Raw genomic sequence first — 27891 nt, forward strand, 5'->3', positions numbered from 1 at the left:
GTCCGCCTTGAAAATGATTTTTAATCATCCATCCGCGCTCACACTCATACCGAGGGGCGATTTAGAGTGCCCAATCAACCTGCATCTTTTTGTGATGTGGGAGGAAACCGGAGTACCCGGATGAAACCCCGGGGGATGCTAAATTTTTAGCATTTAGCCAACGTTTTACCAGTACTTTGCAGTATGTTCGCATGCCACAGCCCGGTCAAAATATTTACTCCACATTGGTAGTTCCACGCTTCCGTATGTGAATCATCTCAGCTTTGGTGAGCCTATTGTGCTGTTTCACATGTGTAAACCAAGTTAGTTAAAAAAATACTTATTATTGATTAAAATCGATTTTCTTGTGCAATATTTGAAATGGCAAATTCCCATTTTAGATTTCCAACGATTAGACATTCTTGAGCCATTTAAAAAAAATAAATTAGACGTTTCACTGTATTTTACTCAGGTACTTATTTGGAGGACTTTTTACTTTTACTGAAGTAATACTATTCTAAGTAATTGCAGTTTTGTGATAAGACTACTCAGCCCAAACTTCTAGGTGCAATTTTATCATAGTATTGATGAAATATTGTCATTTTTAAAAAGAAAACGTGAGAAAAGTGCATTTTGTCATATGTCGGCATACCATTACAGTATTCTTATAACAGTACTTTTATCACTGCAGTATTTCTACCATTGCAGGACGTTCACTATTACAGTACTTTTATCATTGCAGTATTTCCCATCATTGCGGTACTTTTACTATGACAGTACTTTTACCATTGCAGTATATTTTATCATTGCAGTACTTTTTACCATTACAGTACTTTTATCAGTGCAGTATTTTCTATCATGCAGTACTTTTCTATCATTTCAGTACTCTTACCATTACAGTACTTTTATCATTGCAATATTTTTATCATTGCAGTATTTTCAATCATTCAGTAGTTTTTATCATTACAGCGTTTCCCCCTCTGTATAATGGACAGGCATTAGGAGTGTTTCCTTACACTTAGATACGTTTATACTGTGTATACTTGCATGCTTTTTATGAATGTCTGCTGCTAATGTTATACATTAACGGCTACATTACGCCGTAGAATCTGTGTGATCTATATCTTTGCTGCTGTAACACCTCAAATTTCCCCATTGTGGGACTAATAAAGGACATCTTTATCTTTACGTAGTATCACCTGTTTTGAGGACCCATTTGCGAGATCGCAGTTGACCGTCTCCCTGCGCTAATTGCATTCTTCTGATGCTTGCGCATACAACAACTGGAAGACACTTCTAATGAGTATATCAGCAGAGAGCTGCCACTGCACACTGAGAGTGCTGGCTGCCCGTTGGCCAGTCCTGACTAATAGCCCTATTTTTTGCTGCACAAATATGTGAATAGCCCCCCCCCCCCCCAATGCCCCCACCCACAATGCTTGCGGGATGACCCACTTCCCCCCTGGCAACTCATTATAAAAAGTTGTGCTCAACTGTAACGTTCACCTGGCAATTAGGATGACCTGCTGTCTGAAGAAGTGCGTCAACATTTCTCCAACCTGCTATGCAATCATTTATTTGGGTCTCCAAACTCCAATTTGGACTGTTTGGGTGTCAGTCTGGACAATAGATTAAAAAAAAAAAAAAGAGGCTGCAGTCGTCTGAGGATTTGTCGGGTATCGATCGAGAGACAACTGATCCAAATATTGTTTAAAAATAGCCCAAAAATCAACCCGTCGAGGTTGACATTTAACGAAATAAACAACTGAAGACGCATCCACGGTTCATTTTCTCATCTGAGCAAAGAGGCCCACCCGCCTTGTAGCTGCGTAAGTCACTTTGATTGTTTATTGATTTATTAATCTAATGAGACTGGAATAGCTTTTTTTTAACCCGTATATCTCCATAGCAACAGCTTTCTTGTTGGATATCTAAGCAGCAATCATCATTGATTTATTGATTAGGTGATAATGGTGTTCCCACAGAGCAACACTGCCACAACATGCTTGGTTCTTTTATTGTGTCGAGCTCTTAGTCTTTGTCTTAAACAGTGTGAATTCTATACATCTCCAATTTGTTCTGGTGGGTGGGGGGGCAGTCTCCAAATGCTCACTTCATGGCGCAGTTGTGCTTCCGCCCATTCGAGACTCTAGTGCGGGACTCGCAAGCCGCATTTCGCCATGATTGAAGTCAATTGTGAACACTCCCACAGCAGCGCAACCCTCCCCATTGTAGATCAGCTGGCCCAAACTTGTCTGTGGAAGCAGTGCTAATAGGAACCTTGATGTGTCAATAAGACTTGCTCGAGTGACTTGCTCCAATCTCTAGCGCCTCGACTGTACCTAGATTTTGTCCGATAACTCCAATCTGTCCTGTTTTCATTTGTGACCGTTGCGTTCTGCACCTTGTCTGCAGCGATCTCATCTAGTTTTTTTTTTTTTCAGCGAGTGTCAGCAGCCCTTCCCTCAAAGCGCGCTGCCAGGACCTTTTGTGAAGGCTTAATAGAATAATGCTTGTGCACACTCCCATGGGATGGAGAATAGAGAGGAGGAGGGGGGGGGGGTGTTTGCTGTGGGTCATTAGAGGTTGTTTTGCACAGGTGACCCAAAGCAGCTGTAAACACGGTGCGTTTGTAACCAGAGATGACAGGTCTGCTTGGCAACACACACGGTAGATGTTGCAGTGGAAAATTATGTTAAATTACTAATTTTTTGTCTAATTGCAAAAAAATAAACCACAAGAAATAACTGTAAACCCTGTAAATAATAATAATAATAGTAACATGCTATATATCGATGTAATGGGCTACATTGTTGCTTCTATTTCAATATTTTTTTAGCTAAATGTATTCAGTCCGGGAAAACTTCTGTCTTGCACCCCCGTTGCCCACAAATATTAATTAAATTGAATGTTTTTTTTTTTTTTGTCACATGTAGGACACAGTCTGTACTTGCCAACAATTCCTCTGTGATCCCGCAGGCCTCTTTGGAGCATCCCTGACCTGTTTTTGTCTAATCTTTTTCATCCGTTTTGGAAGGACATATAGTCCTCAGCAATGTCATATTTTCTTTTTCTTCATTGGGCTCCACCATATATGTAAAACTGCGAGACTTCTTTTGTGCCTTCCTTGTCTTTTGGAGAGTAAAATGTCTTTGGTGCTTTATGAGCTTTTTACTAAATGTGGCTTTTGCTGTAGAGTGCAACTAAGTCAACCCCAAAGTTAAAACGCATTGTTCCAGTTTTCTGGAATAAATATGTCACTGGTACCGAAACAGGAGTTCTGAACATTTTCTCATCTGTTCCAAGCATTTCAAAACAGATTAATTTTGTGTTGAGATGTGAATGTGACTGCACTTGTTTTTATGCCTATACTGTGGATATCAAAAGTCTACGCAACCCTGTTTCTGATGTAATAACTCAAGCTAAAAATGAAATAAAATGTTTTTTTCTTTTCAACAGGTCAATTGAAAATAACAATTAGGTTTCAACACTCATATTCAAACTCATATTAAATGGGATTCAGCACACATTGGCCACCATTTTAGGTGCCAGTTAAAGTGCCACTGAATCACCCCAAATAAATTTGGGCTGCGACCGCACTCCCTCAGCGGCGCAGCCCTCCCTCTTGCAGATGCGCCGGCCTCCACTCGTCTACAAAGCAGAGATACGCCATGCAATTTAATCTTCAATCTTGAGATGCATATTTCTGAAATGTGGAAGGACACTGGAGTCAACCCACTCAAGCACAGGGAGAACGCCCACTTCCATGCAGGAAAGCCGGAGCCTGGAGTTGTGTGAGGCGAGTATGTTTACCACAAGCTCACCATGCAGCCTCAGATCACTTTATTAGCAGTAAATCATCCACTTTTCAATTTGAATGAATCACGACCACTTTTTGTGACTGTGTGTTATTCCACACGGTTCCCCCTTTACCTCCCACCCGATTGCCTGTCTTTGCGCCTCCGCCAGCAGACAGTGAACGCATCACTGGCTGCGAGTGCGCAGGAGCAGCTCGCTGAGAAGTCAGATGGAAAGAAGCAGCAGAGGAGGAGGACAGCATCATGAAAGCTCACTCGACGTTTGCCTGAAAGAGGACAGAAGGACAAAGTGGAGTAACTAAACCATTTGGATGCATGTTTCCACCTGTCCAGTCCAAAGCAGGACTGCAGAAAGTGAGCGAGAGAGATAAAGCTTGCGGCAACGAGCGCGCGCCGAGTCTTTCCCCAATCCTGGAAATCGAGCCCATTACGCGGTGCTTTTAGGACTGTGCGGAAGCGCGTAGATTTGGATTTGGAGCTTTTTACGTTTACGCAAGTTCTCTCCTGTGATGAGGAAACCACAAGAAGTGGACATCTTAGCTTGTTGTGCGTAATTTGTTGTTTTTCATCTCTCTCGTGTCTCCTATGGCTTCCCTCGGCTGGCTTGTGCAAGTACACGCGCCCTGGTGATTATTTCATGGCTGTGGGGCGCAGCGGGAGTCGTGCGTGGAGAAAGAGGACGGTGTGAGCAGAAGGCAAGCGAGGCAGCGCACTTTCCCCCCCCCTCCTTTTATTTTATTTTCGTCTTTGCGCACGGACACTGGAGGAGGAGGCAGAGGCGGAGGTGGTGGAGGAGGAGGCGGCAATTAACACCAGCGGACTTTTATTACTGTCTTCTCACCACTATTATTATTTTCTCACTGCATCTTGTTTTCTTCCGTAGTATGTCTGCACTCCGAAAGAAATTCGGGGACGATTACCAGGTAGTGACCACCTCATCCAGCGGCTCTGGCTTCGGCAACCAGGCGCCGGCGGAGAAGAAGCGCAAGCGGCAGCGCTTCGTGGACAAGAACGGCCGCTGCAACGTCCAGCATGGCAACCTGGGGGGCGAGACGAGCAGATACCTCTCGGACCTGTTCACCACCCTGGTCGATCTGAAATGGCGCTGGAACCTCTTCATCTTCATCCTCACCTACACGGTGGCCTGGCTCTTCATGGCGTCCATGTGGTGGTTCATCGCCTACATACGCGGGGACCTGAACAAGGCGCACAACGACAAGTACACGCCGTGCGTGGCCAACGTGTACAACTTTCCCTCGGCCTTCCTCTTCTTCATCGAGACCGAGGCCACCATCGGCTACGGCTACCGCTACATCACGGACAAGTGCCCCGAGGGCATCATCCTCTTCCTCTTCCAGTCCATCCTGGGCTCCATCGTGGACGCCTTCCTCATCGGCTGCATGTTCATCAAGATGTCCCAGCCCAAGAAGAGGGCCGAGACGCTCATGTTCAGCGAGCACGCGGCCATCTCCATGCGTGACGGGAAACTCACGCTCATGTTCCGCGTGGGAAACCTGCGCAACAGCCATATGGTCTCCGCGCAGATCCGCTGCAAACTGCTCAAAGTAAGTCAGTCAAGTCTCTTCGGAAGGCCCCACTCACGTATGCCAGTGGGGGGGAAATAACGAAGTACAAATACTTTATCAGTAGTGTCAACAAAACAGGCGACCTGGTATGACAAGTTATCTTAAAATTTTACAGGTTGGAAATGTGTTGTTCAGTTTTGCTAAGTCAAAAAGAACATTTGCGATATCCAGAACTGCATTATTCCAATGCATATGCATTTCATATATTTGCTGCGTCATTAAAAAAAACACTTTCAATTAACTTAAAAAAAATCATGAGAAGATTTTTCACCTAATGAGATGGTTTTCTTTATGCACCAAGAAATCCTATTGTTTCTTCATGTATTTCGAACAGCTCAATGTAATTTATTTTCGTTAAATTAACCCAATTACTTGGATTGGATACTTCATTTACTTGGATTGAACACACTTAGTTTATTCAGGATAAAACTTCGATTAAAACTTGGCTAGGGCAAAATTGTAAACAATTTAGAGTATTTAGTTAATCATGGATGTTTTGGGGATGTGGGAGGAAACTGGTGCGCCATGACAAAATCCACACAGGCAATGGGAGAACACACAAACTCCACACATGAATTAAAAAAAATAAAATTTGAATGCACAACCTGCGAACTGACGTTTATTGTCTAATCAATCGCCATTGTGACACATGCAACATGCGACTGCAAACGTCCCACTTGGCAAGTTTTTCACGTGCGCTCCACTCGTCGACACGTAATGACGTCTCAACATAGGACATGAAGTTTTCAGGCAAATACAGAAAAAAAAACTCCATCACGGGATCCGGGTTCGTGGTCCTGCTATTTGGCAGATTTTGTTTTTCTGCACTTAATAATTCAATAATGGTCTCATGCTCGTTTATTTTGGGTGGAATTCTACTGTCAACCACTTGACGGCAGCATACTTATTTTGATTGAAGCGTTGTAAATTTGAAAGAAGAACAAAACAGGAAGTAGTTCAGTTTTTGTCAAAAATGATTGAAGTTCGCCACTGTAATCCTGCTTTTTACGCCTACAGAAAGTGACGGCTGTATGTTTATTTTATAATGTACATCTTTGGTTATTGATGTATATTGTGAGAGAGTCATTTTGGTAGTTTGAAAAAAAAACTTTGCATTCACTTTTATTATATTTTACTGTCATTTTAATACAAAACAATATTGTTCTTTTTTTTATTTGTTAAAAGTAAATATATGAAAGCATATATTTTTGTTGTTTGCATGTTCACACTCAGTGACGGTGTCTGTGTGTGCCCTGCGACACGCCGGCGAACAGTTCAGGGTGTCGTTTGCCTCTCACCCGTAGTCAGTTGGGATAGGCTCACTGTACCGGATGTGAAATCCAACCGTTGACAATATGCTTCCTTGTCTTGTCACCCTCAGTCTCGGCAGACCCCCGAAGGCGAGTTCCTTCCCCTGGACCAGTTGGAGCTGGATGTAGGCTTCAGCACAGGGGCAGACCAACTCTTTCTGGTGTCGCCGCTCACCATCTGTCATGTGATTGACACCAAAAGCCCCTTCTACGACCTCTCGCAGAGGTCCATGCAAACGGAGCAGTTTGAAATTGTGGTGATACTGGAGGGAATCGTGGAGACCACGGGTGAGTAGGCCCAGTCAAGCCTGGTGCAGTATTTTGTTTGGTTTGCCTGAAATGCTGCGGCACCTATTTATGAAGGTGAAATAGGAACGCTATTGATCTTTTTCATCGTTTACCAGCTGACAGCCAAATGGGCTTCTTATCGAACCCTTGATTGCATTTTATTGATTTTGGCGTCTGCGGCATACGTCGCTGGTAATAGTAGCAGTTAGCGTTTATACATCACGGATGATTGATTTTGGTTTCAAGTAACGTAATTTACAACCTATGTATTTTAACAGCATTGAGCGATGAAATGGAGCTAAATGTCAAGAAATATCTATATCACATCTCTCGAGGCGCAGTATGGATGGACAAACATTCAGACGCTTGAGAGTTTTAGTATAATGAGAAAATGTTTTGAAAGTTGAATTACACCCTTAAAACTACTGGTTTAAAAGTAACCCAAAATGGGGGAAGGACCCAACACAGCGCTGGGTCCAAATGGGACGCAGTCAATCCTCAGTTATTCGCGCTGGCAAAATGTTGGTCATATAAGATTGTGAAATTTCATTCCCTCCCCGAGTGTGCGCTCTGCTTTCAAACATTTTGACAATTTGGCTGTTCTCAGCTTCTTCTTCTGCTCATCCTGCGAGATACTTCATGGTTGAGATCATTTGCTTTGTGCAGTCCCTTTGGAATTGGGGATTTCCATTTTCCCGTGAGGAGTAGTGCCTCAAGTACGGTTCTTTTAAAGTCACTGCGGTTTTGACACAGCCGGTAAAAGTGTGAGGGAATTCCTCCAATGCAATAGGCAGCGACGAGATCAGTGGCAGCAGACTTTCTCAAATGGAAATTAGCCTTTCAATTCCTAATGGAATGTGTTCGTAGTAAGTTAATGCACTTTCATTAGCACTCGAGGCGGTGTGAGGCCTCCCTTATTTGCACCTTCTACGTGCGCGTGTGCGTGCGTGTGTCATTGTGGGAAAAATTCGGGCCTGAAGACTGACTGACTGACTGTAATGAGAACTGTCACAGGGTCTGCTGGAGTCAGGCTCACTGCCAATATGTCGGCCTGTGTGTGGGACAGATTACCTGCACTCCACTGCTTGAAACATTTTATCGTTAGATAATGATATGCAATGAATGCCTTCGATATATTGCCCGCCCAATGTGCGATGGTCCTTCCTTGAGAACGTGAGAGTGAAAACATGTGCTAAATATTTTGAAGAATGTTTTTTTTTTTTTTTAAGTTTGATTTAAAAATCTGTGTATAACGGTCTAATACAGGCGCGGGCAAACTACTGCCTGGGGGCCACATGCGGCCCATTAAACGCTTTAATCCGGTCCGCCGAAAATTAAATTAATAAACCCTGTTAATATTTTATTTTCTAAATACTGTGGTGTGTCACAGACATGTATATTGTTGTAATGCTTTTGTTCACTTTCATTTCAAATTAAATGTATTTTTTTTCACCGATGAGTTGAGGTGACCAAAACACTCCATCCATCTGCTCCTGGTCCGGCCCCTCTGTCAAATTGTGGCCCGCCAATCAAAAAGTTTGTCTAATATGTATTTTACTCGATAACTGGAGGTTCTGTGTACACTCATCAGACACATTCACAATACAATGTATAAATCGACTATACTTTGGTGTTCAGTACACACAGAATACACGGAAACAATCCAATCGGGGGGACTCTCAAATAATTTTTTTGTCTTATGACATTTCTTTTCTGATTTTTTTTTTCTTTTACTTTGTTTCTCATAGCTTTATTAATCCCCTCCCCCACCTTCCAATATTTACTTTTTATTTATAGCTTTAATATTTCCCCCCCAGTTCAGTGTGGTCCTAATGACCTAGAACTTTGCATGAAAAGTCATAGCCCGAAACTGATATTTGTTATTAACAAATAATTCCTTCGTTTTCCCTTGAAAAAAAATGTCTTGAGCTCCACCGGTAATGATTGACATGTGCACAGTGACTCGCTCTGAAGACTGCCTGATGTGGCATGAACTTTGAAAGTGTGAGCAGTGAAACAGAAACGCGGGTACAGCAGTTGAATTGCAGTTGCGTGTCAATCTATAAGTCCACGGCCAGATTTACTCACTGTGATGGCGTCGTTAAACTGCAAAAAGCTGTCATTAAACTGTACAGGCAAAATCGATCCGAAGGCTGAGCTCCAAGAGGGCTGCCAAAGGGTCTTTATAGCAATTACCCTGATTACATCTTAAGTTTGTCACTTATGGTAACAACTTGAAGAATGGAATGGTTTGATGATGATGATGATATTAATATTAACGTTTTGGCCATAATCGTGCAGCCCGACTGCCTCGTTACAAATTTTATACTTTCAAATGACCTTTAGCCAAACATTAGCCAGGCTTCTTCTTTCCCTTATACATATAAAATCGTGCGTGTGCTTGTGTGTACTTTGGAAATGACAAGCCAATTTCCGATCTTTCCGTTTATGCTGCAGTCACAATGGCAGATATTTGAGTCATATCTGATTTGTACCCACATGCGATGGACGCCTGAGGCTGTGTGGAGTTGCATTTCGGACACGGCGATATCCCGCTTCGGCGAGTTCTGTCTGAAAAGGATAAGCGAATAAATCTTGGCTTGCCCTGCTATGCGTCTGATGCGCCAAATTGCCGTGCAGGCAGTGTGAAAGCGGCTTAACAAACGTCATGGCATACTTTTTGGTCTAAAAATCAAAATCTACACCTTTGGTCTGTCCACAGACATCCGAGCTGAAAATGAGATCTCTAAAGAAGAGTGTTTGGAGTTCCACTTATTTACATCCAAGTTCAAAGTCTTTTGAGTGCATGTTGCTTCTAAAACCGCAGCTGTCGATGCTAACCATTAGCATGTCACCGGAATTTAGAATTGTTTGTTTGTTTGTTTTAACTTTCTTGAGGAAAAACTCTGTGTTTTTTATTATTATTGCTATCATATTATTTATTTATTTTAGTGTTCAGAAAATGAATGGATTATTTACTGTATATTTACGCGATACTTATTTAGTCAAATGTGAAGTTATGTTGGTGAAAACTCGAAAGACTGCGATGCTAATGTTACGTTTAAAATTGTAATTCAAGTAGAAAGCTGTCTTTCATATAAAGTTGTGAATCATTTGCCTTTATTTTATCTTAAGACTAATGTATAAAACCAAAATATTTACGTATAATAACGCTGATATTGTTTCTTCTAATACAGATTAATTTATTGCATTTGATAAAAAAAAATGCATATTAAATCACAATCGCAATATTTAGGGAAAAAAAATAAAATGGCTGCTCATCAGTATTAAGTTGTTTTAAACAGACAACATAAAAATCTCTTTATTTAATGTTTAGTTTATTCAAACGGGGTGTGGCAATAAACACATTGAAGACGAAACTGGTACTTAGTTCAAGTGAGCTTTAATTTAGGTTTGCTCGCAAGTCAAAGTAAAAAAAAAAAAATGGCCATAAATTTTGTAAACTTGTAAGTCAGGTCACTCTTACGGCACCACCGTGAATGTATTGCTAATTTTGTCACATGTTCTACATTTGTCAGAATTAATTATGTGGATAAACCCGATCATTTGAATGCACATTGTGACGGTCACAGATGTAGCTTTAAAGATTTACAGTGTCGGAGGAATTGGCACAGGCGAATGCGCGCATCACAGTCACAGCTTGTACTTGGATTGCTTATTTTAGGGCTGTTACGCTCGCTTGTTTACCTCCTCGATGTTTCCGTGCGGCGGGCGAGTAGCGGCAGCGGTGGAGAAAAAGGGGGCCGATGTAGAAACAATCTACAGTTAAAAATTGATGTACAGTGAAAAGTCCAAATCCTCAGATGCTTTCATTTCTGGCCAATGCAACTCTGTTTCCATGGCAACCACTCCTTGAGTATGCAGGATTGCAGCACTGCACCTAAACTTAGCTTGTTTCATTCCTATAATATGACAATGATAACAGGATTTGTGTAATAAAGCAGGCAAATATGAGACGGTGGAATGAAATTGCTTTGTTAAGATAGCGCCGTGGCGACGCGCTTAAGGAGGAGCTGACTGAAAGGGGAAAATCACCCTCAGGCGTGATTGCAAGCACAATAGGGGTGTAATAACTTGCAATATTTATGAGAAGTAGGGTGTTTATTAGTGAGGACATCGTCCAACTCACCTGATCTGTCCTCGCTTTTTTTATTTTTTTTTCTTTTCACATAAGGATTAGAAACCTCTCAATTGGGCTCTTTTGTCTTTAGCTGCTTGACAGTGTAAAGGCTGAGTGCCCCCTTGATTAATGAAACCAACAAAAAAAAAAAATCTAACTTTTTCAACAAAGATTTTCTCAGAATTTTCTGAGAGAAGTGAACTGTGTGTTTCCTCTACCATAGTTGTGATAGCACCATTAAGCACTAGATGGCAGACATTAAATCGTTGCTCTTCCACCAGCTCTCAAATCAGAATCAGAATCAGAAAGCCGTTCATTGTCATTGTACTCAGTGTGCAACGGGATTAGAGAGCTCCCCTCTCCAGTGCAATACAACAATAATTGAATTAAATGTATAAATTTGATTAATTAAATATTAAATATTTAAATAGAAAATAAATACGAAATTGGATAAATAAAAACACATGATGTCGCTGTTCTGCAAGGTAAAGGTAGTTGTGTGTTAGAGTTCAGCATGGAGATGTCTCTCGGGAAGAAACAGTTTTTCTGTCTGTTAGTCTTTGTTTTGATGCACCTGTAGCGCCTGCCAGAGGGCAACAGGTAGAACAGGTGTGAGCTGGGATGAGTATTGTCTTTGATTATATTGAGAGCTCTGCCGAGGCACCGGGTGGTGTAGATGTCCGACAGTGAGGGGAGAGGGCAGCCAATAATCCTCTGCGCTGTTTTGACACTCCTCTGGAGCCTCACTCTGTCTGCCTCAGTGCAGCTGCCGTACCAGGTAGAGACAAAGTACGTCAGCAAACAAAAAAAACAAATGAATTGACCTTGCTGTTCAAATACTTTTGGAGGGGACTGTCTATTAGAATGCTGTGATATACATTGGTTCAATAAAAAAAAAAGTCCATTATTATATATATATGTGGCCCCTTTGTAGCGCTGAGGAAAATTTGAGGACCCCTACATCATTTCAGTTGCACATCGCTGCTTAACAAGGTGAACTTTTGCACCTTTGCAACAAAATATCGAGTGTGTAGGATTGTTCGGCTTGGCTCCCCCCAACCTCTGCATTGTATAAGAACGCCACAAGCTCTTCCTCCTTCCTTCCTTGCGAGTCGCAGCCCAAGGTGGTTTGATCACAACTTCATGCGCGCTCCAAATGAGACGTGTAGGTTTGCTCCTGGAATAACGCCAAGAGTGGCTCTCTTGTATTTTTTTCCCCTTTGTTTTGTCTTTGTGCCGCTGCGAGATGATGAATGTTTTCACATTGTTGTGCTCAGGGTCTATCGGCTTTACATGGCTCTGCAATTAATGCAGCGCTGCGGCAGTCTATACTGAGGAAAAAGTCTCTTCTGTTAAAAGTCGAGGATGACTTAACAAGAGGCATTAGCGAATACAAGCGACGTCGGTTGTAACACCACAGCGTGTTGCTTTTTGCAGTAATGATCCCGCTCCACTGCAGATACACGCAACAGGCGATGTCTGTCAGACACCACGTTAGGTACACAAACAATTTGCAGCAAGATCGATAAAGTATCTGCCGGCACAATCTAATGAGATCCGATACAGGAAGTGAAGAGGAAGAAAACAACAAAAGTTGTATAGTTTTTGAATGAAGTTGTGTATTTTTGAGGAAAACCTTTTTTTAGATTAAAGTTGTACATTACGGTAAAACAATTGACATGGCTCGTCTACTCATGTCAGGCTTATCAAATGGTATCGATATGCAGTATCGGTACATTTTTAACAGCGCGAATACTCCACAGATGTAATAAGAACAGTGTAGTAGTAATTACAATGTAATAGGCAAGAAACTGTGTTAATAATGTTTATGTGAAGTTTTTCGATCAATTGATGCAAATTGTGCTGCGTCAACGAGTTTCCGTGTGGCCGAGAATAATATTGACATACATATGTTGCGATCGATACACTGCGATACATGTGGCTTTTGTTTAAAAAAAGAAAACGATAAGAAGATAATAGCGCGGATGGCATTGATTTGACAGGATTATGAATTATTTTTGCCTGCTTGTAGCAAGACCGCAATCTGTGTTTGGCTTATCTGAATGTAAGACCCCTGGCAGGCAGCGGCATGTGATTAATGATCTTATTACGGCTCATAAAGGCAACATGGTGATTTTTTTTTCCCCCCTCTTTTAACGAAAACACGGCCGCATGTGAGCAGTGGCACAGCCAACCTTATTGAGTCCGTGCCCGCTTTAACTTGAACTCCGGATGTAATTAAAGCAGAAAGGAAAAAGAGCTAGAAATGCAAAAAATCTTGTATGGGAAATTTGTGAGCTTCTTTTTTTGTTCGTGTAAATTAGTTTAATTTGTGTCAACATATAAAGGACACATCTGATTACAAATAAAAGAGGCTGTGAGTTGGTTGGACTTTGAAACTTCAAAGCTTTGAAATTCTGCACCAGTTCTAACTAAAAGCTAGCATTTTAATTCATGCTCTGCTTACCTTGCATGACGCCACAACTTGTTAATCTAGATCTATATTTCTGTCCGCTATTAATAAGCACTAACTCCTGCATACACACTGTTTGCACTTGTAACCTTTTGTGGGTCAATGCATGCAAATGCACTGGGAATTAGATGTGTGGCTTTTAATAAATCATATTCAGAAGTGGTCTTAAATAAGTGATGAGGTGTTGACTTCACATTATGTTCATGCCGGGAAGGGCTTCACATGACTTGATTTAATTGTTGCGCTCACATGCGGTGGAAAGCACTAGTAGCACAACTACATATCACAATGTAGTACAATGTAAATTACAAATTGCAAAGGTTGCGTAAAAAAAAAACTGTCTGTTTATTTTTTTTTAAGTGTATATGAATTTTATTTCTTTAGTTATATAGTGTCTAGATAAATTCAGTGCTTAAGCAGTGCTGTCCACATTTACTTATTGTTTTACAAAACATGCATGAAAAGTATATACACGGCAAGAAGAGAGAAAGAAAAATAAGAAAAAAAATCCCAATTAGATTATTTTTCAAAATCATTCAGCCCTACCTACTACTCCTACTAGTTAACTGCTAAATATAAAAAAAAAAGTCGAGTTTTTGAGGCACCCGGTGGCAAAAAAGATGAAAAAACAAAAGCATTGTCTTCCTCTGCATTCCATGTTATTATTGTTGCCGCCCCCCCTCTTCCTGATCCTAGAGAGAGAAAAATAGCACATCTGCTGATTGTAAAGTGAGTGTGGGTGGCAAGCAACAGAGACTGGATCAACTGGTCATGTTTATTCATGTGTGAGAAAGCAGTTTGTGGAAATAATGCCCGCTATCTATGCTGCTAATTATACATTGTGAAGCGCGCTTTGTGGAGGTGCCATTGCATTGAATCGAAAAACACAGATGCATACGTGACATGGCGGATGCATACAGTAAATAATGTAAGCATTTAAAAGGGTTTCTACTCTTTAGCTAAATAAAAAATAATGAGCTGTTTTGTGTTTAATGCATCCCTCTAATAGCGCTGTCTTACCTTTGCTTGTTTCCGTGTTGTGAAAATGAAGCTTTCATTATGGAATTTAAGTTGAATTGCTGCATGCATATTATTTTCCCCCAAATCAGGCATCAGAAACATTTATTGCAGTTGATTAGCAGAGCAGCCAATGTCGTGGCCTGATCCATGCTGTTAATATCAGCGCACGTAATTGAAAAGAAAATTGATTGTTTTCTTTTGTACAGAAGGCCTAATAGTTTCAATTAGGGCTATAAGTGCTCATATCCGTGGCTGCTTGCGTGTTTTTTTTTTTTGTTTGTTTGTTTTCCCCCCGACGACCTTGACTGTGACTGCCTGGACGAATTGACCCGTAATTTATGGCGAGCTCCTGGTCCCGAAGGGTTAAAGTGACTTCAGAGGGGAAGTAATAACTGCAGAAGAGTCGTTTGCCGTCTAAATCGGATGCGCTCGGGGTGAGGCCTCAGGAGAATCGCGGCTGGCCGTGCTGAATTTCAACCGGGTAGGTGACTGTTCAACTAGATTTCATGCTCTTGGCATATTGGCCGCATAGTATTCCATGTATTAAAGTGGAACCGCTACAGTTGGACACAATCTGTGCCGACATGCTGGCTGAAGATTTATTTGTTCAACTTTGACTTTTGTTCCTCCCATGGGGAGTCATGGAAATTGAAATAATATGTTCTGGATTCTTGCCGTGCGATGGGGGAATTTTGGCTTCAGACTTATTTTCTTGGTTAGAATAAGGAAAAAAAAAGTGTCACCATTAAAGCTAGTTTTTATTTCGCTTTTGTTTATTTTGAAAATTCCAAGTTTAGTTATTATTAGTTTTAGTACTGGTTTGTTTTTATATCTGGAGTGCAGAAAACTGACTGATTTTCCTTCTTCTGTACGACCGTACTGTAAAAGTAAATAAATGGGTTTAAAATAAACCCTCAAAATTCAGGCATGAAATTAGACAACCACGAACGACATTTTTGCATTACAGTTATTTTTCGAAATGTAAAATGCTTACTTTCAAATTTTTTGTTACCATTATTTATTTATTTTGTAAAAGTTTTATCTTAAACTTGGGCACAACTTTGCTCGCTCGCATGCTTGAATTATCACAACATCCTCTTGTCTTGATGACAAAAACATTTCAAGCCAATAACGCACTTTTGGGCATGTTTTTGCCCAAAATGTTCCGTCGTTGGTACATCCCCAATTAAAACTAATTAGTTCCTCAATCAATGATGTTAATTGACATCTAATAGTGAGATTTATGACCTACGGATGCACATGGGGAGGTGTTTATTTGTTATGTTGATGTATTACTGTTTTATATTCATATATACAGCTGTCCTTTGCTCCAAGACATAGTTTTCCTGAGGTTGACTATTAAAGAGAACCCTTGAAGCTTGAACCTTAATTAGACTCTTAAGTGAAGGTTCAGTATAAGAGTAAGCTTGAGTACCTGGAACAAGCACTCCGTGCGAGTGTGTATGGCACAACTGCGAGGCTTGCTAACCACTCGACAAGTGTGCTTGTAATTAGTCTGCGTCTGTTTTGTTCCTAGCCTGGCGGCCTTCATCCATCCAAGGGGTACGACCCGTGACCGAAGGCGGTTTAGGCTGAATTCCCTGTGCAGCACAGCGAGCTAGCGGTTAGCATGTCCGCCCTACAGTCGAGAGGTTCGGTCTCCCTGCGCTTGCGTGGGTTTTCTACAAGTACTCCGGATTCCTCCCACATTTACTACACATGCATATTAGGTTCATTAAGGACTCAAAATTGTCCATAGGTGTGAATTTTTATGCTTGTTCGGCTCGAAGTGCCGTGCAAATGGCCAGAGACTATTCCAGGCTTTGAGACAGAGTTCAACACATCACTACTTATGCTACAGCAGCTAGCTAGTAACAAACGTCAGCTAGCTGCAACGAAACACCTTGAGGTGTCACTCAAAAGTCCGTCGTCATCGCCTGTGTGGAAGCAAATAAGCTACATTTATGACAAGTATTGTTTTGACTAAGGGAGAAGCTGTGCTAATTGCTAAGCTAGCATAAGATTCACACAGCTAGCAGGTTAAACACCGGAAAAGTCCACTTTTCACAGATGTCTGGCTGGAACGGCGTAAAAGTCAAAGTCAACATCCAACTTTGATAAAATGTATAAAACAGCAGGCAAATTAAGAGGTGCCACAACTTTAGAGAGAAAATTTAACTTTAAGTAGAAACAGAAATCAGAAATGAATGACATTATATAATTGCATACGTGAGCCAGGAGGGATGGCCTATAAGCTTAAAAGTATGTTAATATGGAATAAAATATTTAGAATATCAATATTTTTGTTTGTTTTCACAATAGAGTCCTGAGTTTTGATTTTTGACTTTTGCGGCCTACACAACAAAGTACAATAGATCATGTACGTTTTGTTTATTTATTCATTTATTTATTTGATCAATTTAGCTTCGCTGCTAGACAAGAAAATGAAGTTTGCTACTAGAAAACTGTTTATTATGTAAGAAAAAGAAAAACTATTGTTTATCCGTTATATTGTAATTTTTTTTATTGTTTAATCCTTACTTCTGGTCCCTGGGATTAACCTGCAAAAAAAAAAAATTGCTCCACAAAATTAGAAACTTGCTCCTCAAATAAAGTCAATGATTCACAAGGGGGGGAAAAAATTAGTCTTTCCATTACAATGCACTCGCTTTGATGAACAGACATCCTCAGAAAATCTTCCTGAAGGAGCTCATGCTGTCTTCCGAATGTTTTTCAAGCAAACTCTGGCTCTGTCTCTTGGGTGGGGAAGCGTGTTGGATTGAGGTGCAGTCTGTGACCTTCTGATTACCAGGTGGCCTCTTAACCTCCTGAACCATGTCGACTTGGCCATCTCCTGTCCGTCCGCTCGATTCCGTCAAGATCTCACAGATGCACTCCCGCTTTACACACTCCTCCTTCCTTAATAGTCACGGTGTTGTATGTGCTCACCGGCATTTACGGTGAAATATCACCTCAAAAGGTATGTTGTGTTGAAATGCAAAAGGAAAGCCACAGGGACAGTCAACGTGCATGGACTCTGTAGTGTCACCATTTCTTATTCGTGATTTGAATCCCTTCCTCCACTTTACAAGAACTTGAGCACCTTTGTGCTTTTTCATCAGCAGCTACCCAGCGCAATTGCAACATGCAGTTTACAAGCTAGCCTTAAAATGCATCGTTGCTTCGGATAGTCCACTGGCATGGCCGCTTGAGAGCGACTCGTTGTCAGCCTTGAATGCGCACTAACCGACCATAGAAAGTTGGACAAGCCACGGTAGACAATTTATAGAAGGGGCTGTAGGCTGGCATTGCTGCTTTAGAGTGCCTCGTTGTTGGACATGAGTGCACGCGTGCCTCGCTGAGAAAGGCGGAAGAGCCAGGAGGGGAACGGAAGCTGCTGTCCTTCATGACAGCCCTCATGTGGACCACGGCTCTGTGCCGGTGTGTCTGTTTTAGAGCGTCTTGTTGTTTCGGCATGGAAAAGCGCGGGGGGTGCACGTTAATTGTGTCCTTAGGGATTTGTCAAGCCCCCCGCCGGATGGCAATAAATCATCGGTAGACGAGCTGCGAGGGTACACCTGGGATGAACCTGCGTGATGAAACCATTGGCCGACCGCGTCGTCTCTTCAGGCTGCGAGACGCGTCCGTCGCTCGGTATCAGCAAAATAAACAGAAAGCTCGCCGTTAGAGTCGACGGGCACTCGGGGCAAAGTGTTGCGTGTTGTGTTACCGTGATAATATTGGCAGCTCGGCTTGTTGGTGAGCTTGTGATGCTCGAGCGGCGCCGGCCGCAGGCAGCAGGCAGCATTGATTGGTCGAGCTGCCACCGTCCCTGAAGTGCAGGTGAATCAATGGTGAAGCCCGAACACAAAGCTACATGAATATGTTGTCTTCCGGCAAGACGCTCCTCCGGGATTTCCCCTTTCTATTCTCGTCACTCCGATTGTCTGCGTCTGGACTTGTTTCTGCCTTTTCTTTTGACTTCTCTCGAGGTTCAGCACATCTAACTTTGTCAGATCACAATAATAATTTCAAGATGTACCACAAACACAAAAGGCTTGGGGAAGCACCTCAGAAATGTGATGGGCATCATAACAGATTGAAATAATTATTGGAATTGATCGTTAATTAAAAGTGTCTCGAAGCAACAACATAACAGGTGTGAGCATTGCTTTTCAAAAGCAAATTGATGATTGAGAAGATGTTTTAAAGTCAGGCTTGGCGATGGACCAATAATATGCCAATAATACTTTTGGGGTGTTTGATGCATGTGCGAGCGGTTACACATTATTTATTTATTTGACAAGGTATCGCTCAGTCACGAATTTTCACCCTTTGCAGGTGGGCCTCTTGCCCAAAGTCAGCTGGGATATATTCTAGCCCCCCCCCCCCCACCCGCCACCTTAATGAGGACAAGCGTTACAGAAAATGGATGACGGGATAGTTTGCTTGTGGTTGCATCCGACTTGGTAACGGGTGGCCTCCATTGCCGTGTTGAGCTCTGCCTTGCCTTGCACTCGTGTGTTAATGGCCCGCGGCCATATGCTCCTCGTTCCTGCACGACTCCCCACCTTGCGCGGGGAATGGCTGGCAGTCTCCGCTCACATCGCCTTCCGCTCTTTTCGCCCACCGCATCCCCACTCGAGCCTCCTCGGCATCCTGCCCCCCCCCTCCCCCTCACCAGTGCACTTCCTATGCCTTTTCCTCCCATCAAGCACCCCACCCCCAAACACACACACACACACAAGCACACATTCTTTCTTCTCGCTCAGCCTCCGACGTGCAGGCGCAATAAAAGCTTGGAGCTGCCAACAACTGTAAGCCACTTTTGCAAAAGGATCGCACACTTGGACGCAATTTAAACGGCACAAGGGACTTACTTCCTTCCACCCTGGCAAATTCACACAGTGAAATAAGCAATGGAATGTTTCTGGATATGCAGTGTTTTTTTTTACAGCTTGGTCACCATAGAAACAGCTGCTGTACTGAGCTCAGAAATGCGTTTATATCGAATTTGACTTTTAAATATGATGCAATCATGGAACCATTAAAATGAGATTGTCTCAGCGATGGCTCAGCATTCTTCTGCTCTTATTTAGCGTTTCGCTTCATCAGCGTCACCTATCATGGATCAAGCGGTGTTCTTTTTGTTCTGCACAATAAATGGATTGATGTCATTTTCACCTTTGACACGGTGAAACATTGTCAGACCTGATAAATGTCATCCTTGAACATCGCAGCTGTTCCGTTAACACCAGCGGTGAGGCCCTCTGGTCACCTGACTTGGACTCGAGTCCGCTTCAGTCGCTAATTTCATGACTTGCTTGTCAAAAACCTCTGAAAGACTCGACTCGACTGACCAGGTATTAACAAATCTGTATTTTGGGGTTAATGTTTTGGGTTTAATCGTGATTATTGTTTCTCAGTGTCAATTGGAAGCGAATTCTGGCTCTTTGTGGGCCGGGCCCAAGTTTGTCACAAATGGTGAGACAAATTGAGACTGCCCCTTAGGACGAGTGTTCTGATTTATCGACATAATAGCTGAAAGATTCCAATCTGCTTTGAGTTCCCCGACTTGTTAATTTCTGACTTAGATTTTTTTTTTTTTTTTTTTTTTGCATTTCCCTTGAACACATAACACATAATCCTTCTCCATGACTAAAAGCTTGTCAGGGGACTCTGCTGACAGCACAGCACCGCACTGGTGAATGCGTGTGTGAGAGAAAGTGACTGCGTGTAAGAGCGAGCTAGATAGGAGGAGACAAGGGGAGTGCGATGAAGAGGTACTTTGTGAGCTCTTCTCTAAATAGAATAAAGAACTCTCAGATGCTGCCATCCTTTTAAGAAGCCTTTTTTCCACAAACAAACCCAATTTCAACGCGGCTTCTAATGGGTGAAAGTAACATCCCCATGATTGACACTAGATTGCCTGCCGGTTGTCCGCAGCCGAGAATATGATGGAGCCTCGTACCGAAATGAATATCATCCTCCAGACTTTACAAAGTGGATAAGCGTCTTCACGATAGCATAAGTCTGTGGAAAGCACTCAGGTTTTATTTTCTTCCTTTATTTTTCAACCACTATCAAGGCTGGCTGAGTTCAGTGCTTTTGTATTGCAGCGGCGGCGGCGGCAGCCCCCCCCCCCCCACGACAAAGAAGCCATTTTATCTTTGCTGTCACTGTGCTGACTCTGCGGCTGACTCACTCTATTAGGCCACAGAAGCTGCGCACTATTGGGAAACAAAAAAGTGCATTTATTGGCAGGATTAAACGGAGATGGCTTCAGAGGCATGGCGGTCTTACAAGTTTACTTTTCTTTGAGTATTTACAATACATGGGATGGAAACACATTGGGTTCATTCAAAAATTTTCATTGTCCTGAATGTGAGCGTGAATCGTTGACCCAAACAAGGGACAATGGTACAGAAAATGGATGGATAGATGCAATGAAGGCGATTAATATTCTTATTATATTTTCTGGACTATAAGGCGTGCCTGTATATCAGCCGCAGCTACTCCTTTTTGGGGAAAAAAGTAAATAAATAAAATACGATATACAAGCCGCACCAGACGTGCCTTTTAACACGCCAACAACTTTGCTCATTTTAAACAGAACAGGCCCAAGAGCAAAAAAAATACATTTAGCATATTTTCTGTACTGTAGAGCGCCTCCTACCGGTGAAAGAAAAATCCACAGAGAAGCCACACCGTTGTTTTAGCCGTATGGTTCAAAATCTAGGAAAAAAGTAGCGGCTTATAGTCTGGAAAATACGGTATCTTAAATAGGGGTTGAACCAATTCAGATTATTTTTTTGTAATTGTCACTATTAATCATAATCAATGATGTGAGTGATACGAGGGTTTGAACCATTTCAGATTATTATGTGGTCGACTCGATAAGTATTCCTCATGTCGGCTTTAAATCATGTTATTTCATGTTCTACAAATGCAGAAAAATAAAGACGTCTGCCCGACTGTACACGTCGATTCACACTAGTGGCGTAAATAAATGCCGAAAAGCCACTATATCAGCAAATACGGTATTATATGCATTAAATATGAATGCTCATTCCCTCACAGCGCTGAAAGTAGTCTTTATTTTTTTTTCCAAAGATGAACATTTTATTTAAGTCAGCAAAGGATTATTTTAATGCTGTTAGTGCTGTCACATGGTTAATCCAAATGAGAGCGCCGAACTCCCGGCTGAACTTCAACTTTGACGGACCTCTAAAAGCTTTTTTTTTCTTTTCTCCCCACTCTTGAGCTACGTTATTAGCCTAAAATGCTAAGTGAGTCGAAAGCAACGAGAATCCGCAAATCCTTCATATTAGCAAAAATCCTGCACATCCTCATTACGGGAGAGACACTGACTGTAGTCAGGTTAGATTGGCCTTGCTAACACCGGATTGACTTGCAAAAATAACTCAATTTATGGTGATTGTAACCATAAACCATAAATTTGCAGTCGCTGGAGGGAAACATCCGTTTGTGGTTTCTGGCCACCTGGCGAATAAAATATCACTGAGCATAATAATCAAGTGAAGCGACTACGCAGTGACCACTGGTGTTAGGAAGAGATCTTCTTGCACAGCGGGTCCTTTTTTTTTCATGACTGTACAGCTGCCAGGCCCGCCACACAAAGACAATGACAAACTGCACAGTTCTGTGCACAAGCAGCGCAATCACTTGCTGGATTTAAGGGATTTAACGGGAGAAAAATGAGGCGGCAGAATATTGTGCGTTGCCATTTTGCAATATAGCAGGCGATGCAATAACTAGGTTATTAAAGAATGTTTAAATTTAGCAAAAAAGGTCAAATGAGGGCAAAATAGATTTGTATGAGCATTTTATCACGCCTCCAAATACGAATTAAAGTGAGTAAACATGACCATAAGGTTGTTGCTTTTGTACAGTTGTGCCTTGAGACACGAGCGACGCGACTTCCTAGTTCTCGTGAAGATGATTTATTTTATTTTGCATTAACTTGAAAGCAAAACATTTTTTCCACATAACTTTTGAGAGATGTAGTCAGCAGTATTACTGCTGAATATATTCTGCTATACATGGAGCAAAAACGATTTGTGCAACAACAAAGACTGTTAAAACTATAAATTAATGACAGTTAAACAGTAAAAAGCACAAAACACACAAACAAGTCACATGCGGAGTCAAAAGCCAAAGATGAAAAATTATTTTTTTTATTTTTTTCTAAATCAAACAACGTTTAAGCTATTTATTTTACAGCCTTGTTTGGAGGTGAGTGTTAATTGTATTCCATTATAGTTTGTGGTATGTAGTAATTCCTACTGATGGGAAAATGAAGCTTCAAATTTGCTTCATGAACCAGTTGTTGTATTTTTTTAGTCCTGTAGGTGGCACTGTTGGTTTAAATAAAGGCTTTTGAGAATGACAAGTCATTGTGCGAGAATGCCATCTACTGAAGTCCAAAAACACTAAAAAGTGGCCTAAGTGGAATAAAACCACGTCTAATGTGCAATTAAATAAAATACTTCCATATCAAAGATGAATTTTTTTGTGGAGCTGATCTGTAACGGAAGGGGGCGGGGTGATTACGGCATTTACCATTCAAACTATTTACATATACAGTGCTAACGTTAATCAAGTTTTTTCCCCCACTGGTCGTTCCCGTGCTCAGAAACGAACATATTTGAAATCCCGGAATTGATTGTTTTAGAACTTAAAGTTTCCTCGTGTATTGTGCGCATATGTGCTCAATTGGAGAATTGGTGAGTGAACACTGCGGATTTCTCTCGGAGTGTCTCTCATTATGTGGCTCTTGTTTGAGACGCGCCACCCCGTTGCGGATTGAAATGTAATAGTATTGTCTTAAACGTGGTCACACAGGCGAACACATTACCATTTACTGAGAGAAGAAGTGTAATGGATCCGCACTTACACAATTCTCTCCCTTGCGCGGGCCGCTTGAGCAATGGCTCCGTCAGAATCCAATGATGTTTTCTTCCCCGCAGCTTCCCCTCCAACACCTTTTCGCCGTTGTCGTTTCCTGCTGTTTATTGAAGGTGGCTGTGCGCCGATTCGACTTTATTGCCTGAAATATGAGAAGGGTAATTATGACGCTTCAAATGTGCTCTGCGAAATGTCAGAAAGAGTGGAAAAGAAAAAAAAAAAAAGTAGAGCATTGTCATTATGGAACCCCAAACACCCCCCCCCCCCTCGGGCTTTTAGCTTGGTCACGTGGGTTTGGGCCTCATGCCGACACACGTATGGAGCTGTCTTCTTGGAGGACTCATCTTTGTTGAGACTTAAAACTTGTTTTTGAAGGAGCTGAACTATTTGAGCAAAACCAAAGCAAAAGTGTGTCCGTCTCATCAAAAGTCTATAAAAGCATTCCTTTATCAGCGTTGACTTGGAAATCGTTTCACCAGCTGTCTCGTCCATTCGTTATTGGTAATTGCCTCTCCCTTTTTTTTTTTCTACCTGTTCTTTGCTCCAACAAGCATAATTGCTTCCTTACTGAGGTGCTTGATTTCCCGGAAGTGTGATTGACTTGAAGTCTCATTGTGATCATTATCCATTCTTCCATTTTGGAGCACATGTCCGCACTTGGGTCGCCGTAGAATCAGAGCCTTTCCCAGATTACATTATAGACATGTAGAGTATGTTTTTAATTCAATTTCAATTTTCTAATTCTGACCTGTAACAGTATCAGCGAATGTTTCAACTGTGCAGGCCAACTTTATTAAATCATCTGAATTTTGTAGCAAAGTACAGCGTTGATGGTCGAAATGTTACAAATGCTTTTGCACCGAAATCCCATCTTCAAAAGAGAGCCCTGGCTTTTGTTCTGGCGTGTCGATGCTACTTTTCAACAAGCAGCGAGGAGGCTCATGACTTTGGAGTACACAGATTCCTATAGTTGGTTTCCATAGAAACACAGAGTCTCAGGCAAGCGTGGCTTCTTGGAGTTACATAAGGTGCTGCCCATGATATGAAATACACACAGTTGTGGCTTTTCACTTTTGTCTGAATTCCTATTTTTAGCTTTCGAGGCACAAAAGAGTCATTTGATTCCACGTTTTTTTTTTTTTGTCTTTTATGTCATGATCTTGACATCTGTGTCTGGCATATGATGTGCAAATCTCTCGCAAATCTAATTGCGCTGGATGCCTCATCGCCACGGCCGTGTACGTGTGTGTGTGTGTGTGTGTGGAACAGCTGCTCTTTAGCAACACAATTAAATATAGGTGACACTAGCGCCTCGTTAATTATTGTTGCGGCCCAGGTGTCAATTCTTGAACAACCTACAGCAATTATTAATAACTATGATTAAGGGTTGTACCATTGTCCCTTTTCAACACGATTAGACAGCCCGCATTACTGAGATTTTTTTTTCAGCGAGTGGCAGTAGACGAGGGGAAAATGCAGTGGCGTCCAAATGTTTGTGTCCACCTGCTTTACCGTCACGAGATTCATGTAAACACTGTGTGCGATTGTACTTTGCGGGCTCCTCCATTTTTTTTTTATAAAGTCGTGCTTGAGTTTATCAAGTTATTGTTGTATGATGAAAAAAAATAAAAATAATTCCTGAGCACTTTGCAATAATTCTTCCAAAAAGAGACTTCCAGCTATTTGTTGCTTCTCCTGGTTGAAGTTTAAATTCAGCCTGTTTAGCTTAATGCTAACAAACAATGCAAAATGCCATTGAAGGGCTAACGAATTCCATCTGTGTCATTTTGTTATCCCTCTTTAAGCAACGAATATTTCAACACAAATGGTGGAGCCACACATGTAAGCTGATGATAACAACAATAATCACTGTCATATATTCTTTATCCTCTATGACGAACCACTAATATTACTCCGGCGTATTTCGGAGTTTAGACCAATTTCACGTACAACTGTGTTCCGATATTCCATTTCCCAAAGGTGGCCAAGGCATGCACACTTGATGGAAGAGCACAATGTCCAATGAATTAAAGCAAAAAAATGTGCAAAATCTCTTTCATTTTGCGTTCTATTAAGTCATTAATGTATGTTTTTGCAGCCTCTGTTTTATTTCCTCTTGAGAAATTGTCGCGTTCCATATCTCCCAACTCCAAGTGCAACGTAACATTATTAATTGACGCTGGATCCAGCGTTATCTCGGGCTCGTATCGGTTTTATCTGTTTGCACTCTGAAGCTTGTTATTTTGATGCTGTGGGTGTGCTCGGGGGAGGCCGCCGCAGTCCAGCATCGATTGCGATATTCGATAAAGCTGACTTGTGGCGACGGTCGCCGTGGTATCCTGCGCACGATACAGGCTCACGGTGGCTCATGGTGAGCAAGCCCGCTTTACTCCCAACCACGGCTTTATTTCTGATTAGCTTCTTTTTCCTCTCCATTAGATTCATTGCCGCACGCTTCCATATGCCTAAAGGCCTCGGGACACGGAGGCAATTGTGCAGAAGCAATACTGTGAATACGCCCTATGCTCTGAATGTTCACATCCGTGCTTGTGTACAGAAGCGGAATTCTTTCATGACCTTGGGCGCAGATGCCTCCACTTTCAATCATGACATCTTTGTCGCACTTTGGACGGCGGCTGCTATGTTGGCTTTAAGGCGGTAATTAAAATCCATGACAATTTTCCTAATGGATTTCAACAAACCTTGACACCGGCGGCCCGCACTTATTCCCGAACGCTAAAGACGAGGGCTCTTTGGACTGATGAAAACGGATTTCATCTTTTCTGTTTTCGCCGCAAACTCAATTATCGATTATTTGAAAGCTCACTCACGTTAATGAAATAAATAGGTGGCGAAATGGCTCGGAGCTGCGCCGCGGGCAAAGTGCTACGATGTAACGCGCGGGGTTATAATGGCAGCTGCTCAATAATGGTGATGAGCTGTCACCACTTTGCAGCCAATAACATGCCAATGATCCTGTGTCACTTTTATTCCGGCTGTTAACATTTTCACTTTTGCTGTTGTGTTTGTATGAGTGGAAACTTATCAGGAGGGATTCAAATGTTGGAAAAAAAATATATATATAAGCACATGCTTGTTAGTGGACAAATTGAGTCGATCATATATGACAAGTGCATCGGGAGTTTAATGCAGCATTTACCTCACACGAATTTTCAGGTTGAAGTGTCCTTTTTATGAGTCACTCTGCAGTTGCTCATAAACATCCGGTTTAAAAAGTGGCAATTAATTATAAGCTTTTATTTTGGCAGCTGTGTCCGTGATGTCATCGAGCAATTTTTAAAATTTTTTTTTCTTCTGCTGGGGGAAAATGAAAAAGCTGCCACAAAACTGAATAGTGGATTGTAATGGAAGCATGCCAAAAACCTGAGATAAAAACACCCCAGCCAAACATTAGTCCTCGCTCGGGCGACACAATGACAGATAATTTGCGATCAGTGCTAAAGTCCCCGATAGCGGGTGTCAAACTAAAGGGAGGGGGGTCAAATCTGGCCTGCCACTTTGTTTTATGTGGCCCGCTAAAGAGAACTACTTTTTGAACCTTTACCAAAGGAAAAAGAAACAACGTCGTCCTTGCCAAAAACAACTTTGAAACTCCTGTCCTAGAGTGAATTTATGGCGCTAATATGACATCTTGTGTTTGTGCCGCTCGACAGGGATGACGTGCCAAGCGAGGACGTCCTACACCGAGGACGAGGTTCTGTGGGGACATCGCTTCTTCCCGGTCATTTCCTTGGAGGAAGGCTTCTTCAAGGTGGACTACTCCCAGTTCCACGCCACCTTTGAGGTGCCCACCCCGCCGTACAGCGTGAAGGAGCAGGAGGAGGCCCTGCTTCTGTCCTCGCCCCTCATGGCGCCGTCTCTGTGCAATAGCGGCGAAAAGAACAGCTCTCTGGACTGCCTGGAGACCTTGGAGGACAATGACAGCACCACCAAGCTGCCGACCAAGCTCCAGAAGATCACAGGGCGGGACGGCCTGCCCAAAAAGCTGCTGAGGATGAGCTCCACCACATCGGAGATGACTTACAGTTTCGGAGACCTGCCCATGAAGCTGCAGCGAATCAGCTCGGTGCCAGGCGTGTCCGACGATAAGCAGGGCGGTAAGGCCTCCAAAATAAGCACAGAGCCCATCAGCAAGTCGGTGGCGGACTTACCGCCCAAGCTGCAGCGACTGGCCGGGGGAGGCCGGATGGACGGACACCTGCCGCCCAAACTCAGAAAGATGAATTCAGATCGTTTTACATGAAGAAGACACCCACGCGTCTTTTGACTTCCCTTGTACTATTCCTGATTGATGAATTGACATTTTTCTCATGTACAATACGTGCAC

General features: G+C 42.2%; 1 protein-coding gene across 3 annotated transcripts; it reads left to right on the forward strand.

Moving 5' to 3' along the window:
• The first annotated feature begins 112 nt into the window (after nt 1-112).
• On the forward strand, nt 113-27863 carry kcnj3a (potassium inwardly rectifying channel subfamily J member 3a). 3 transcript variants are annotated; one of them, XM_088314235.1, is made up of 4 exons: nt 113-266; nt 4681-5362; nt 6765-6981; nt 27218-27863. In XM_088314235.1, the coding sequence occupies exons 2-4, from the start codon at nt 4682-4684 to the stop codon at nt 27805-27807; spliced, it is 1488 nt and encodes a 495-aa protein (XP_088170361.1). In that variant the 5' UTR covers nt 113-266; nt 4681; the 3' UTR covers nt 27808-27863. The 3 variants fall into 3 exon arrangements, with proteins under 3 accessions (XP_088170361.1, XP_088170359.1, XP_088170360.1); XM_088314233.1 differs by lacking the exon at nt 113-266 and adding an exon at nt 3778-4492; XM_088314234.1 differs by lacking the exon at nt 113-266 and having other exon boundaries at nt 3778-5362.
• The last annotated feature ends 28 nt before the right edge of the window (nt 27864-27891 follow it).

Source organism: Idiotropiscis lumnitzeri, chromosome 14 (genome assembly GCF_059441095.1).
Source record: "Idiotropiscis lumnitzeri isolate Australia: NSW breed Sydney's pygmy pipehorse chromosome 14, RoL_Ilum_1.0, whole genome shotgun sequence".
NCBI lineage: Eukaryota > Metazoa > Chordata > Actinopteri > Syngnathiformes > Syngnathidae > Idiotropiscis > Idiotropiscis lumnitzeri.